The 15,821-nt window shown below is 34.0% G+C and overlaps 2 protein-coding genes across 3 annotated transcripts in view; both read left to right on the top strand.

Moving 5' to 3' along the window:
- LOC128998066 (uncharacterized) overlaps window positions 1-9,586 on the top strand; it is a 35,350-nt gene extending 25,764 nt beyond the window's left edge. Inside the window, exons 11-13 of one of the 2 annotated variants that reach the window (XM_054424041.1) lie at window positions 4,114-4,186; window positions 5,338-5,604; window positions 6,175-9,586. In XM_054424041.1, the coding sequence (XP_054280016.1) occupies window positions 4,114-4,186; window positions 5,338-5,604; window positions 6,175-6,206 (372 nt within the window). In that variant the 3' untranslated portion in view covers window positions 6,207-9,586. The remainder of the gene's footprint in view (window positions 1-4,113; window positions 4,187-5,337; window positions 5,605-6,174) is intronic. The other variant, XM_054424042.1, reaches the window with a different exon arrangement.
- A 5,256-nt stretch (window positions 9,587-14,842) lies between these two features.
- LOC128998557 (E3 ubiquitin-protein ligase LNX-like) overlaps window positions 14,843-15,821 on the top strand; it is a 325,727-nt gene continuing 324,748 nt past the window's right edge. The window contains exon 1 of the mRNA XM_054424742.1: window positions 14,843-15,043. The gene's annotated coding sequence lies outside the window, so the exon portion shown is untranslated. The remainder of the gene's footprint in view (window positions 15,044-15,821) is intronic.

Below are 15,821 nucleotides of genomic sequence, written 5' to 3' on the forward strand. Positions count from 1 at the left end.
TGTAGTTTTGATGTGAGTTTTATCACCTTTAAACACTGTAATTACTTAAGATATTTTGAGCAATGGGGAAAAGTATCCTTCAGACATACATTACAAATAAAAGCAAGTGGCTCACTTTTTAATGGATGGTTAGTTTCAGTATTGAGTTAGACAGCTAATAATAATCCATTGAATTAGAGTTGGAGAATTTAGATACTACTTGTATTACATCAGCTGAGGAAATTTCTGACCATGTGAACATTGTTGATATTACTCAGAAGATCTACTTAATCATTGGGATCGTGATATGTTCCTTTCCTTAACTGACTTTCAGTTAAGGAAATGAAAAAATATTAAAAAATTGTTAAATTCATCCGAATCTAGATTGACAGCAGAACTGTGAGTTGGAGAAAACTCCATGGTTATAACTTTCCATGCAGCCTTGCAGGAATTTGAAGCATTGCTTATATACTGCTCCTCAGACATTTTTTTAGTTTGCAGAAGTTCACTATTAATCTTTTTAGTAGGTAGCAATTAAACATTATAGGCATTGATGATGTTTACCTGACCATAGTAAATGATGTCGATATTACTGCGATAACAGAGGGACATGGTGATTAATGCCCACTAAATTACATTTCAGATTCCTAAGTTTTGTGAGGGAATTTCTGTGTGTGTGTCGATTTCGTTATCCTATTGCCAAAATAGTTCAGCGATGCTGGGTTTAAATTTCCAGGGGTCGATGTGAACCAACAAAATATTGTTGATGTGAAATTCCACTCAATATTAAATTTGTTTCGAATAATCTAAAGTATCAATCGTCTGTGTTCAATCAAATTCCTTTATTGAAAATGATAGGGTAACTCAGTGAAATGTGCGAACCAGTTGTCGCTATTCACTCATCATCTTACCCTACCAGACGCGGAAGAAAACGTTGTCGTGTATAATCTATGTGTCGTGTTATCTTTTAATTCAATTCTCGCGTTAGAATCTATTTCAAGAATTAGGTTCGATAGCTTGTACAGCTAGTTAGGATGCTGAATGTTCTTCGAGCAAACTAGGATCGGTATCAAAGGTTATAGGATCAAACTAAACCTTGGTACGCTCCGATCGTTACCCTAACCCCACGCAAATGCGCTCTAAACAACCAAGAGGTTAAAGGTAGATAGCCTGCACAGCTAAGTAGGATGCTGAATACACTTCAAGCAAACTAGGATAGGTTACGGTAGGTTAATCGTCACCTAAACGTCCGTGTGAACCTCGTTCGCTACCCTAAACCCACGCGAATGCGCTCTAAACAACAAAGAGGTTAAGGATAGATAGCCTGCACAGCTAACTAGGATGCTGAATATACTTCAGCAATCTAGGATAGGTTACGGTAGGTTAATCGTTACCTAAACGCCCGTATGAACCTCGGTCACTACCCTAAACCCCACGCAAATGCGCTCTAAACAACAAAGAGGTTAAGGATAGATAGCCTGCACAGCTAACTAGGATGCTGAATATACTTCAGCAATCTAGGATAGGTTACGGTAGGTTAATCGTTACCTAAACGCCCGTATGAACCTCGGTCGCTACCCTAAACCCCACGCAAATGCGCTCTAAACAACAAAGAGGTTAAGGATAGATAGCCTGCACAGCTAACTAGGATGCTGAATACACTTCAGCAACCTAGGATAGGTTACGGTAGGTTAATCGTCACCCAATCGCCCGTGTGAACCTCGTTCGCTACCCTAAACCCACGCAAATGCGCTCTAAACAACCAAAAAGGTTAAGGGCAGATAGCCTGTACGGCTAACTAGGATGCTGAATATACTTCAGCAATCTAGGATAGGTTACGGTAGGTTAATCGTTACCTAAATGCCCGTGTGAACCTCGTTCGCTACCCTAAACCCACGCAAATGCGCTCTAAACAACAAAAAGGTTAAAGGTAGATAGCCTGCACAGCTAAGTAGGATGCTGAATACACTTCAAGCAAACTAGGATAGGTTACGGTAGGTTAATCGTCACCTAAACGTCCGTGTGAACCTCGTTCGCTACCCTAAACCCACGCGAATGCGCTCTAAACAACAAAGAGGTTAAGGATAGATAGCCTGCACAGCTAACTAGGATGCTGAATATACTTCAGCAATCTAGGATAGGTTACGGTAGGTTAATCGTTACCTAAACGCCCGTATGAACCTCGGTCACTACCCTAAACCCCACGCACATGCGCTCTAAACAACAAAGAGGTTAAGGATAGATAGCCTGCACAGCTAACTAGGATGCTGAATATACTTCAGCAATCTAGTATAGGTTACGGTAGGTTAATTTGGATAACTAAGACCCCCACTATCCTTTAGAGATCCCAATTAATCAACAGGCTAACGCTAGCTATGCGAGCACTAAAACAGCTATCCTTAGCTATTTATAAAACAGCTCTTTATATTTATGCAATCGTTCAAGTAAATCAAGTTGGATAATAATAATAAGTATTATTATTATACGAAATAAAGATGTTATTAACCAATCAGTTGGTAGGCTATTATAGCTAGCGGCTATTCAGATCAAAATCAAATGCTATATCGCTAGTCAATGTCGAGGATCCAATCACTAACAACTATAATCAACGGCTAACTATAAACTATTATTCCGGTAGTAGATTCGGTGTTAACTTCGATAGCTATCGATATCAATACGATCGATGGTTCGGATCAGACGCAAAATAATAACAAAACGTCGAGCAAAACACTGTTGTGTTGTGCGTGGCAAATAGGTTATGTCGTTATTAAATCGTAAACACCTTATAGCTAATTGTGTCTCGTAACTCTCTCTACGTTTGAATTAAATACCAGAAATTCGTTAAGCATACAAGATAGGGTAGTAGGCTATAGAATGGCGTACACTGCCCAAAGGATGCTGCTTATACTTCAGCAAAAGGAGAGGTGTTTGGAAGGCAACATTGAGTTTATATGACGTTATATTACACAAGCTTAGGCCATTGTCACCCTCAAATTATATAGTTCTTCAATAACAACTAGGCTAAGGCTTAACCTATTAAATCACTCCTTAACTGCGATACTAGAGGGTTTAGGTAATTGAGTAGCGTGTTCTGCCCAAAGGATGCTGCTTATGCTTCAGCAAAAGGAGGGATATTGGAAGGTGACACAGAGGTTATGTAATATGAGATGTGTTGGTAAAAATCCTTTAGAATACTCAATTGGCCTTACTCAACTTTTACTTTCCTCAATAGCCTAGTGTATGCTAACTCGTTTGGATTTTATATAGCTAGTCGGCAAAATTTCTTTAACTTCAAACTAATTATTTCACAATTTAAAATCTAAATTAAATTGCAAAAAATACCAATTGATCACTGATCAAAATCGAAAACCTCGTTTATCGTGAACAAATTATCGCAAATCAATTAATCAATATCGTTCGTGAATATCCAAACGTAAGACAACTAGTTTCCCTGAATCATAAAATGATATCAAGTAGGCACTATACCTTAGAGAGAGACGTGTTGATTGGGTCACAAAATGGCACAGACTGTCCGGCGGCGCCCGGTCCCAGTGGTTTTGTTGCACGTCTGGGCCGGTCATGCGCAGAAACCAGTTTTGGCAGTCTGACTCGGCCTCGGCGGCGGCTACATCGGTGCTCGCGCTAACTACTTGAGCCTCGCCTCGCCATGCTTAACCTCAAAATCTTAGGTCGTCCGTACTACCTGACTGATCCTCAACTATAAACATTGTTGTCTTCCGATTTCAGCCGTGATATGATAAAAAAAGTGAGGTGTAAAAAATCAACCCTTACAGTTTATTACTGCTTTATATATCTAAGATTAAATTGCACTCGATAAATTGAAAATCGATCACCTTTTAATTTAAAAAAGCATTACGTCAAATTCATTACCTATACTGAGAATATTTGGGTCTATAAAAGCTCAATAAATGTTCCCCTCAATCAAAAATCTCAGGCTCCCTCACCTCTAGTTTTTATATTCCTTGTTGATAATATTCAGAAAATGAAATTGATTTCTTTATAAATATGTATTGAAGGAACTCTGAACAAGTATTCAAATATAAGAACTACTATTATCCATCCAGATCTTAACTTTTAGGTCTTGAGATTATTTATTGTTGATTGTTGTTCCAGCAGGAAGATCCCTGGTCTGGATCCGTAGGGGTTGATGTGGACCAGGTGGCAGCCAGCATCACTTCAAAAAAAGGTACAAAAAATATACAGGTATAATTGTCAACGTGTAAGATTGAATCAGGCTCTTACAGCTGGAAAATATCAGCTGATCTTGTTTATTTAGTTAGTGTTATGAATGTTTACCAAAATCCCTTTTCACATATGAGTATTTGTAAGAAGAAAGACATTTGGCTTAGACATATATTGTGGTAAAGGGAACAGATAAACTCGTCCAATAAAAGAGTTCTAGACAGTTGGAAGCATTCAAATATTTCATAACGCATTAACATTTAACTTGATATTCCACCCATCTAAAGGGTATTTGGTGTTTACCGTCCAATGCTCCATAGTTAATAATACCCCCACCGCAGCAAACTAAATCAATGATCAAATCTTTAGTGAGAAGATTGGTAGATCCATTAGCCAGTCTTTGAGTTTCCTCTTCAAATCTTGATTTCTTAAGATCTTCAAGTGGTTGGGCAGACTATTGTAGGTAGGCTTCCTGCTGTATTGAGTTGTATGGTGAGCTGGGAGAAGGTAGTCTGTCTTTGAGTGTTGTGAGAGTGAGAATCTTTTCCTCCTGTAAGCTCACTTTGTTCATTATAGTTAATCACTGCAAGGATGTATAGTGATATCACAGTCATGATTTTTAGTGATTTATAAGCTTCCCTGCAGCTTTCTGTAGGGCTGAGATCAGCTAGTGTTCTTATCACTTTTTTCTGAAGTCGCAGTATCTTTGTAAGGTTCTGCTCTGTGGTTCCACCCCAGACCACTAATCCATATCTTATGTGGGACTCTACTAAGGCATAGTAACCAGTCTTAGTTGCTTCCTGTCCTATCCATTTAATTCTACGCATTACATAAATTCCTGATCCTATTTTTTTGCACAGGCTATTCACATGTTCTGTCCAAGAGAGTTTGGCATCGATGGTCATGCCTAGTAGTTTGGAATGTTCATTGACTGTGATATTTGAAGCTTCAGTTGACTGTAGCTGTCTTCTGCTGAAATTTATCAAATCCAGTAATCTGGTCAACGATTGCCAGTTGGTATGGTAATGGTATGGAGTTCAATCCCAATTGATTCAGATAAAAGGGTTTCTACTACTGTAGTTAAAGTTAAACAAGGGTCATACTATTTTATATACGTCTTAGGGATTTTTTACTAATAAAACACAATCATTTCAGATGATAAAATGATGAGGGCAGCCTTAGAAGCTCTACACCTCAGAAAAGCTTCTCAGTCAACTCCTAAATCCACTCCCACAAGTCACAAAGCTGCTCAGTCAAAATCTCTGCAACATTCACAGAAAACACCAAAAGTGGGTAATTTAACTCCTAAGGCAAGTCAGAACACACCCAAACAAAATCATCTGTCTGCCAGTGGAGGGGAGGGAAACAGCAAACCTGTGGGTTCTCCTCCTCAATATCAACCTCCTCCTGAAGCTAAACCAGGTTTGTAAAACTACCCTTCTAGTTCAGTAAACACCATTTAAACCACTCACCCTAAAACCACTGCCTGCAAAACAGAAATCAGGGTAAACCAAAACCATTACCTAAATAGTATTTAAATTCCAACTTTTGATCTACCCCCTAATTTTGGTTAATTGTTGCTAAGTTGTGAAGAAAACCACTAATGTTCCTATTTGTACAGGATTGCAATTACATTGAATTTCCTTTCACATCTAACACTATTATTAAAACCAGAAGTACGCTACATTTAATGATTTACTTAGTTTTCATTAAAAATTTTTTATGGCAGGAAAAAAATTGAAATATTATATTACATTATCATCACTCTGACACAGTTCATCAAAGCATTTTCTTTCGATTGACTACAGTTAAAAATTATGTCAGTCAAAGATTTAATATTACAACAGCAAGTACAATATAATGATTTGGATACTTGTGCTAGCAGTATTCTATGTTATCTAAAATCTAAATTTCATATCCCTTTTTTTTTCATTTTGTGTGAGACACATGTTTGCGTTGATATACAAATATTCATAAAGTTTCCTCTTTCAGGTCCATTTCGTAAGCAGCAACAATACCTGTGATAGTCTTCTCTGATGGGTTGCAGGGTAAAATCTCTGCCTATCCACATCAACGTTATGTGATTTATCTTAAGGTTAATTGAGTTATTAGTTATATTAGACCTGTTTTAAATATGACATTAGTTTATGAGGAAACGTTTATGATAAATAAGGTTGTGCGTTAAATTCTATTAGATTAATCTTCAGTAGTATCAAAGTTATATAAATGTTGTGACAGTAAAATAACTATATATATTGTTAGTCATTCTAGAAAATTAGAAAAATGATTTTATAGCTATAAAAATTGTTGCTTAAATGTTACGAACATTCATTTTGCTGCTAATACAACTGATGTAGCAGATTTGTGGCTGTCAGTGTTAAGTTAATTTATTGTTAAATCAAAGTTTTCTGAAGGGTCAAAGTCCACTGTTACTGTTAACATTGATTGGATTATTGAAATTGAATGAAAATATGTCAAGTAAAGTTAAGAGTATTAGGTTAGGCAACCTAATTATAAACTCATATTCTTGTTTGAAGGTATATCGCGGACATTTTCCAGCACAATGGTAAAAACGAACGATATTTTCATATTTTAACCCATATTCTATTTCATTTTCATTTTCCAACTAATAAAAGTTCTAACATTTTGTCGTCAGTAAAACTTTTAGGCATCCATGTGGATGCAAAGCTCGCCTGGGAACGCCACACACTACTCATGTTGTTTCTAAGATACCTCGAGTCTGCTTTTTGTTTTTGTTGAGAAGACTTAGGAGTTGTGTCTCGAATAGTATGCTCATTACTGCATATTACAGTTTCTTTCACTCCCTTCTTCTTTATGGATTATGGAAACATTTTGTGGGGCAATAGCTCTGGGGCCAGGAAGGTTTTCACATGGCAGAAAAAAGCACTAAGAATAACGACCAGCAAACCTCTCTTTATCAAACATAGAATAATGACTCTACAATGTATATTCATTTTTCAAAATTTGCTATCTGTTAAAGAAAATCTGTCTTCATTTCCAAAACGTAACAAATTTCACAGTTATAATACTATAATACCCCCGCCACAGCAAACCTGCCGACTAAGAGAATTTCCATTTGTCTGAATTGAATTGCAATTAAATTTAAATAACATTGGGTTTAACGAGTACCTAGGTTTGCTGCTAAAAGGAAAATAATAGAGTATTTTTCATAATAAAATATTAATAGCTTAACATTAGATCAATAAATTTTCTAAGTTTGATCAAAATATATCCATAAATAAGCAAACTACAACATTTTACAATATTCTCCATATATAATTTTTAAATTTTCTCTGTTACCAATAACCATACAAAAACACCTTGATATACTAAATTATTTTTTAAAATCTATTTAGAAGGTCTCGAGCGAAATTGGAAAATCTTGTGTTTTAAAAGCCAAAAATGAGGAAAACCAGTTCTTACCCCATAAAATCCCACGTAAAACCCCGTTCCCATGGTCCGATCACGTTGGTCTGTGAACTCATTCAAGTTTGTCCCGCCTTACACCTTTAAACCAAATTTCATCAAAATCGGACATAAATTACTCAAGTTATTGTGTTCACGGACACATAAATATGTACAAATTTGAACGAATGGTGTATTTTTTCCTCTGGGGACATCAAAATGAAAAAGTAAATTGGTCCCGGTGGCACCTACGGTAATAGCTACTTCCCTGTAGGGAAATTCCCTAAAATGTGAGCAGCTAGATATTACGATAGTAAGATTATGAAAAAACTAACTATAGCCACAAATTCCGATAAATACAGCTCTTTAATAAGATAGCCTACCTGTATTGTTACAAGAGCCTAACTTTGTTAAATTTAAAAATAAATTGGCTGATTGGCTTCTTGACAGAAGATTTTATTCTGTAGGAGAGTTCTTAGGATATCAAATATCTAATAAAGATTTTTTTATTTCCGTTGTAATTTCGTCTCCATCAATGCACTACATACACTAGACCTAATCCATAGAAAAAGACTGTCCATTGTACTGTTGTATTTAACGAAATAAAGATATTCTTATTCTTATGAGGGGCAAACAGTGTTCAACATATCCTACCTGGAGGAATAAAAAAAACATCTATACACACATATCTGCATAATTTTATGAAACATAGTAGATTTTAACTATATTTCATAACCTGATACAATTGTTTAACACCCAACTTTAAATTAGATAACTTTTATCAAATATAAATAATAATTTAACAGTGACTTAAAAATACATAATAACTCTACTATCATCGTAGTTTTCAATTACTGAAATTGGTATTAAAACAATAATAGCGATGATTAACTGTAAAAATATAAACAATTCAAAAGTCAACGTTTGGAAATTTACATCAATAACTAAAGAATACATAAAATCTGTACAAATGACTATTAAGGATAAATATATCGATATTTTTCTGAATATAGCCTAAGTTAGTTGTGTATCCACTCCTTCTTCCTTAATGTTATCCTATGACAAGTGCTCTTTCCCCAAAAACTAAATTTTGACTAGGTACTAATCAAATTAACTACTAATTAATTTGTATAGCTTATGTAATATATCACTGTATTTTTTAACCTTGATTCAAAGACTAAAATACTGCCAAGGGAAAAAAAAAAAAATTAAGCTTCAATTATCATTTTATTTAAAAATCAAAATTCATTAACTATTGTCAACAATGATGACCTATCATTGTTTAGTAACAGTGGACTTAGTAATGAAGTGTTAGAAACAAAAAATTAGAAACTATACAAACATTTCACAAGATTAGGCTCAATGTAGGAGAAGAGTTGTGTAGTGAATAAGGTTCCTTGTAGCTTGTAGTGAATACTATTACGGTTATGTTATTGTTTACTTGAACTCTCAAGTAGGGACTATGTGCTTCCATTAAATACTTATACATTTACCTTGTAACTCATCTTTAGCAACTTTTTTGTTCTACAGTATCTTTATACCCAGTTCTGGCTCCCTGTTTTCTTTATCGTTGTTATAAATTTTCCTCTGAAAGCCCATAAAAAATAAAAATGGGATGATGTGTTGTCCCCATTAGGGTTGACATTTGACAACATCAGTAATAAAATTAACTTAGATCTTTTTCTTACTCGGAGTCAATAATATAATTTTATCCCTATCGGAAATATAAATTTTAAAAAAATCTTTCTTGCATTGGTGTCTCAAAATTGTTGGCAACTCCCACAAAAAAACAACCCATTCTTTATATTACTTAGTATCCAAAGTGTGTTACATGGTATAGTTATATTGAAAGGTAATTTTATACTTTTAAATTATGATATACTTGAAATTGCTGGATTATTTGAGTTTGTCAGACAAATTAAAATTCTCATTTCGTAAAAAGTTATAGGTAGAAATTGAATATGATTTTTGGTTCATGGCAATTTTTGTTTGGATGAAAGTATTAATCAATTCAATTTCAAAATGTTCTTTACTATCTCCAAATTGTTTTATCTGTCACATATATACTTAATATAAATCAATTACTCAAATAAATAACCACTATTTTGTACTTTTCACTTACTTATTCAAGTTTTATGTAGTGTGTAACTAGCTTTTAACATTGAAATTGATTATTGATGGGCTATTAAACATTTTATAAAGCTAATCTCTTGGTCAATCTTGTTAATTTTGCTAAGGAAATGTTTCTTCACTTAATAGTTAAATTTTTTGGACGAATATAAATAATGAATATAAACTTTTAGTTAAAATATTCTGTTTGCATTTATAAATTTGGAATATTTACAAAATAACTATGCTTATAAACAAAACAGTCGTGATTGTCTATCATATCACCTTTGTCTTTCAAAAGAGTAATTCTAAAAAAATCTATTTGTTTCTAAAATATGTACATAATATTGATGCTCATATTTAGTCACTCATTAGCATTTGGACTGATGGATATACTTTAGATCATAATTTGACTTCAAATAAGGTATTTAGTATATTAGGTATATATTTTGTTATCTAGATGTTGAAAACATGTGTGAATTTTACCATAGATAAATGTTTGTATATACCACGAATCAGTGAAATTATGGTAATAGTGAACAAGTTACATTCCTTTTACTTTGTTAAGTCTGTAGTTTTAGAATGTGTCAAGAATAATAGCTGTACTTTTTACAATCATTTTGATATTGCTTAGTTGTACAAATGTTTACCTAGTTAAGGAAACGATCGAAAGAATCAGTAGATAAGTATTTGTTAAATGTATAACATGTGGTATATTTTTCAGGAATGAAGATCATTGTGATATTACCTTAATATTTTCACTCACAATACTTGTTCTTCCCAATCCTCCGTGAGGTTTTATAACATTTTTGTTAGTAAAATGAGAGACAGTTAAGTTAAGACCCGTTGTGATCGATAAAAAAATCTTTAGTGTAAAGATTGTTATAATATTATAATAGTTGGTTTAGAATTCAACATTCATTGTTTCTAACTATATTTTTTGGTCGCTGTATGGAGACAATTCAGCAGTTTTGTATTGGATATAGGTCATTTTATACAACAATTTTCGTTACCAATAACTGAACAAACATAAATCTGAAAATAAAATATAAAGTGTACTTTGACCACTTTTTTACAACAGACCTATTTGTTGTGTAATATAATGGAACATAATTTGAAATAGTATATTCATCAATTAAGCACACCCATAGAACTGCATATTTGTCTACAAAATTTGTTATGAATTAATGAGTAAGAGTTTTATTATAACAGATTATGTTAGTTGGGAAATCAATATACAGTACAGCCCCAACAAATCAATAATCTTAAAAGTGTATGTACAATTTCAGCACTATTCTTGATTAAATTTACAAAGAAAATACTAATTTGAATCAGCATATGTTTTTTTTATATTTATTTCCGTAAACCAGAAAGATGTATGCAAAACTTGAAGTTGATGGGGTTTGTATATTGTCTGAAAAAAATGCTACTATACTACTAGATATTATCTCGACATAATACAATGACAACTTGTTCACATAATGAAATGACTAATTGATTGTTTAATGTTTTACATTTGTTAATTTTCAACATAAGTGTTTAGAATATTACCGTAGTTATATTTCTATGTGAGTATTAAAATATATTTTTGTTAAAAATCATGTAATTGTGGAGTTTTTACAGGTAATGTTTTATGGTTGATGTTTATATTTTACGACTACTACTTAATATCTGTTTGTTAAAGCTTATGGCATAACTATAAATATATATTTTTGTATTTTGTATGTTAAATTTGGAATAAAAAAATTAAATTAACTATTTGAAATGTAATATTTTGAATTGAATCTATGTTTAATGTTACAAATAAAGTCAACTTTTCATTAACAGGTGTTTTAATAACTAACTAATATGTTGTATCTTATTTTAAAACAAATCAAACTTTGAACTTTGTTTGTATTTCTAACTATAGACAGCTATTTTATGTACTGGAAGAATAGGATCATCAAAACAGCTGGTTATTTCTGTAAAATCCAAGAGAAATTTAGGTTTTATTTAAACATACCCCATGTAAATTGCTACGAATTCTTTTTACAATCTTCCTCTATACATAGTATATAATAATGGAGAAAGTATTGTTTTCATACAAACTTTTGAGTGTGATTTTTAAGTGGAAATATCCATTTTGGACCACCTGAACTCAGAAAAGTGGTTTTCAAAGTGATGTTTGTGGATGTGTACAGAGCTACAGACTACACCTGTGGTCCTATTTTGATTATTTGCTATGTGTTTACCAATCCGTAGTATCTGAAGGGGTTTATTTTTCATTCATTTTATGGGAACTTGTTTTCTAATGGTGATTTTCCCATAAGGAAAGATTAAAAAAAAAAAAAAATAGGATTTTCACAAAAACGGCTTGAACAATTTTGATTAAAATTTAGTATCCTTTTACAGTGTAAACAAATTCGTACAGTACATCTCCCAATTCTGTAAAAATTATCTTTCAAAAGTTATTGCAGTTTTTGTGATTTCCCCCCTAAAATATCTTAGTTGCTCCCTCCACTTGCCCATGCTAAGGGTTGATGACAAGAAGACAAGCTTACGGGAGAAAGTAAGTGTCAGAGCTAGATCTTGTACTGTGATCTCTAATACACAATAGGGTGGGTTTTGGATGATTTTGTGGTTAAAGTGTAGGGCATTTGTACTAGTGGCCTTGGTAATTTGGCATTTTGCTATACAAAAATGATATAAACCAGTGGTTTAGAGTTTTCTAGCTCTAGGCCAACCTAACAAGTAAAAAACGTATGTCTTTAAATGAGGGGAGATATCTCATTCCCTAAGTTACCTCTTTACAAGATGTTAAATGATTTATTCAGAGTATCTGCCAGTCACTTATTTTAATTTGAAGGCATTCTGAGCTGTTAAAAACAGTTTTATTTTATTTTAGATCCTCAAAATTTAGATGCTGCAATTGAAGAAATGTATAGTTCTTTTTTAAATCATGTATTTAGCCAAAGCTCTTGGATGGCTCAAAACTCTTACACAGAAATAATCAAGACTGTGGTGATTATTAATGCCTTTATCCTATAGAAGAAGTTTAGGTGGAGGGATGACGTGGTGGTTCCTTGTCGGAGTGGCACCTAGACGTGAGCAGTCAAGACAACCCGTCATCTCAGATATACGTGTGGTGGCATGATGGTAGATGGGAGTGTGAACGACAACCCACCACCTTGAATAAATGTGTGGTGGTAGGTTGTCTTGATGGCATGTTGTCGTGGTGGTGCCTAGTTGGGTACGTACACGTCAAAATACCACCCCTTTAGTGCAGTGGCGGGTTGTCGCTGTTGTCGGGGTGGCACCTAGTAGCTTGGTGGCGGGTAGACAGCAGCGAACATTAAGCGTACATGACAACCCAACACCTAGTTAAAGATTGGTGGCGGTTAAGTCAGGGGTGGTACCTTGTCCCCGGCGTGCGTGTTGGCAGGTAGACGGCAGTGAATATGGAGCGTCCATGACATTCGACCACCTTCGTTGGCAGAAGCCCCATAAAACTCCGTTCCCACGGTCCAATCATGCTAGTTCGCGATCTCATTCAACTTTTTCCCACCCTACACCTTCAAGTCAAATTCTATCAATAAAATAGGAAAAATATGGGGAGATGTTATATACATTATATTACATTACTATACACATATATACACCAGTGACGTAGACAGGATTTCAAAATGGGGGGATTGACCGACCGGGCGGTCTAGGGGGTATTCCATACCCCCTAGGTAAAAGGAGGGTCCGGGAAAAGTTAGTTATAGGCGCCATTTTGTTATTAGGGGGCCGATTATGGTTTTCTTTATGCCAATTTTTATGTTTCGTCAAGACCTGTAAAATGGTAGGTACCAAACTCGACTATACTTGCTATTTGAAAACTTTGAGCTACCCCCTACCCCCACTCTACCCCTACGGGCAAAATTTTTGCCCTACCCCCACTACCCTTAGAGGTTAAGTGGTAGAGAGGACTTGCTAGTCCTAACTTCGGCTCTTAAATTAAGACATTTTTCATTTCATTTCATTACCCCTAAGGGCAAAATTTTCAAAATTTACCATAATTATTGTTGCCCCTCATATCTAAGAAGGTTGCCTCAAACCAATTTCAAATATCTCAAATAGTTAAATAGTTTAAGGGGGTGCAACTTAATTTTCAGCCACCCTCATGGTTATTTGGATTTGAAATGTTTTAGGGCACCTTTTTGTTATTAGGGGGCCGATTATGGTTTTCTTTATGTCAATTTTTATGTTTCGTCAAGACCTGTAAAATGGTACCAAACTCGACTATACTTGCTATTTGAAAACTTTGAGCTACCCCCTACCCCCACTCTACCCCTAAGGGCAAAAGTTTCAAAATTGATCATCATTTTTGTAGCCTCCCATATCGAAGAAGGTTGTCGCAAACAGATTTCAAATATCTTAAATGGTTGAAAAGTTAAGGGGGGGGGGTGTAAGTTACTTTTCAGTTATAATAAGGATCATACACTTTTGAGAAAACTGTAAAGCCTATCATCCGCATACTTGAATGTAAGGTCTTCAAGTGAAACTGCTCTTTAAATCACGAACCTCAGTTTAAGGGTCACGAACCTCACATTTAAATTTTAATATCAAAGATGCATTTGCTGTTAGATTTTCAAATTTTTTTGTTGTTTGTTTACTGTTCCCCTGAGTTAATGTTTTGATTCTCGTTATGCATGTTTACATTACGATAAAATTATTCGTTTTCATTCTGCCACACAATTTAATGTGAATACAGAAAAGATTTGTTATCAAAATAAGCTATTAGTACGATTGAGATTTGCCTGAATAATTACCAAATAGCTTAAATATCACGATTTTTCGTTGTACAATGAGGCAAACCTGACCTTCTTGGCCTTATTTTATCCCCTTTTACAACCAAATATCGTGATATTTAAGTTACTTTTATTCGATCTTTTTGAACTTATATAACAACATTTTTGTAAATTGTAGTGTTTTGTATAGTATCAAAAGTTATTGCTCTGGAAATTTTTTATGCCTTTGAATTCACCTGTAGATTCTGTTGACTTGGTTTGTAACAGCTGTTTAAGTTGGACGTCAAAAGCTGTTTGACAGGTTGTTTTGTAATATTATTGTGGTTGTTTTTATAGTCTGTGTCAAACAAACTGGCAATTTTTAAAAGCTTTTGTTTTTACCTAAAACGTGCTATAAAGATTAAAAATATGTAATTTAGTAGTTTTTGCAATCACACTATAAAACATAACATACACGAATTATACTTAACCATTCTAAACAAATAATATTTTTGCATGTTTTCGTTTGTCGTGCTCGTGAGTGTAAACTAACTTACTGTGTGAACCGTTCCGTGGTAAGTTAATTATTTTTAAACTGGGTTTTTAATAGTAAGTGAAACAAACAAATACCATCTCATATTCTAGTACTTTAAGTCATCAAATTTTTCTAGATAGCCTAGGCCTAATCACTTTTTTCTTCTGATATTTTCTTCTTGGACGTGTTAGTGACTTAGGTGCATTCCTAACCTCTTCATAACCTCGAAAGAACAAAGAAACTGAGTCAGTATGTGTATAGTCAGTGGTATAAGGAACAAGTCTAACTTAAATTGTTCGATATTTTTCAAAATGGCAAATTAACTTATCACACTTTTCATCATACAAAATTAGATTTTTATTTTACGAAGATCAGTGTGATTACAAAGTTTAAATAACTAGGCTTAACTAGTTAACAAAACTTGGAATAACTATTACTTCTTATGATCATGGGGTTTTACTCTTTTAACTAAGATGGTCAAATATTTTTGGACAAGCTGAGACACTAGGTCTATTTTAGGCCCTCTACTTTTTACCATTATGATCAACGATCTTTGGCTCAATGGTTGGATGACTTTAGTTTGCGGATGATACGATCCTGATTTCCAGAGGACGAGACGTAACTCAACTGTGACTTATGGCTGAACACCAGCCATCCCAGGCTAAGGACCAGTTTAATGCCAACCAGCTGAAAATTAATGAGGAGAAAACTCAATATTTTTAGGTACATTTATACCATGTACCCATCGTTAGCTGGATGGATAAAAAAAAAAAATTAAAGTTTTAATTCTTAAGATATTTGCAACGGTTAACATGGCT

The sequence above is a fragment of the Macrosteles quadrilineatus genome, unplaced genomic scaffold (assembly GCF_028750875.1).
Source record: "Macrosteles quadrilineatus isolate MER2022 unplaced genomic scaffold, UCM_ALF_1.0 Scaffold_7__1_contigs__length_78375512, whole genome shotgun sequence".
NCBI lineage: Eukaryota > Metazoa > Arthropoda > Insecta > Hemiptera > Cicadellidae > Macrosteles > Macrosteles quadrilineatus.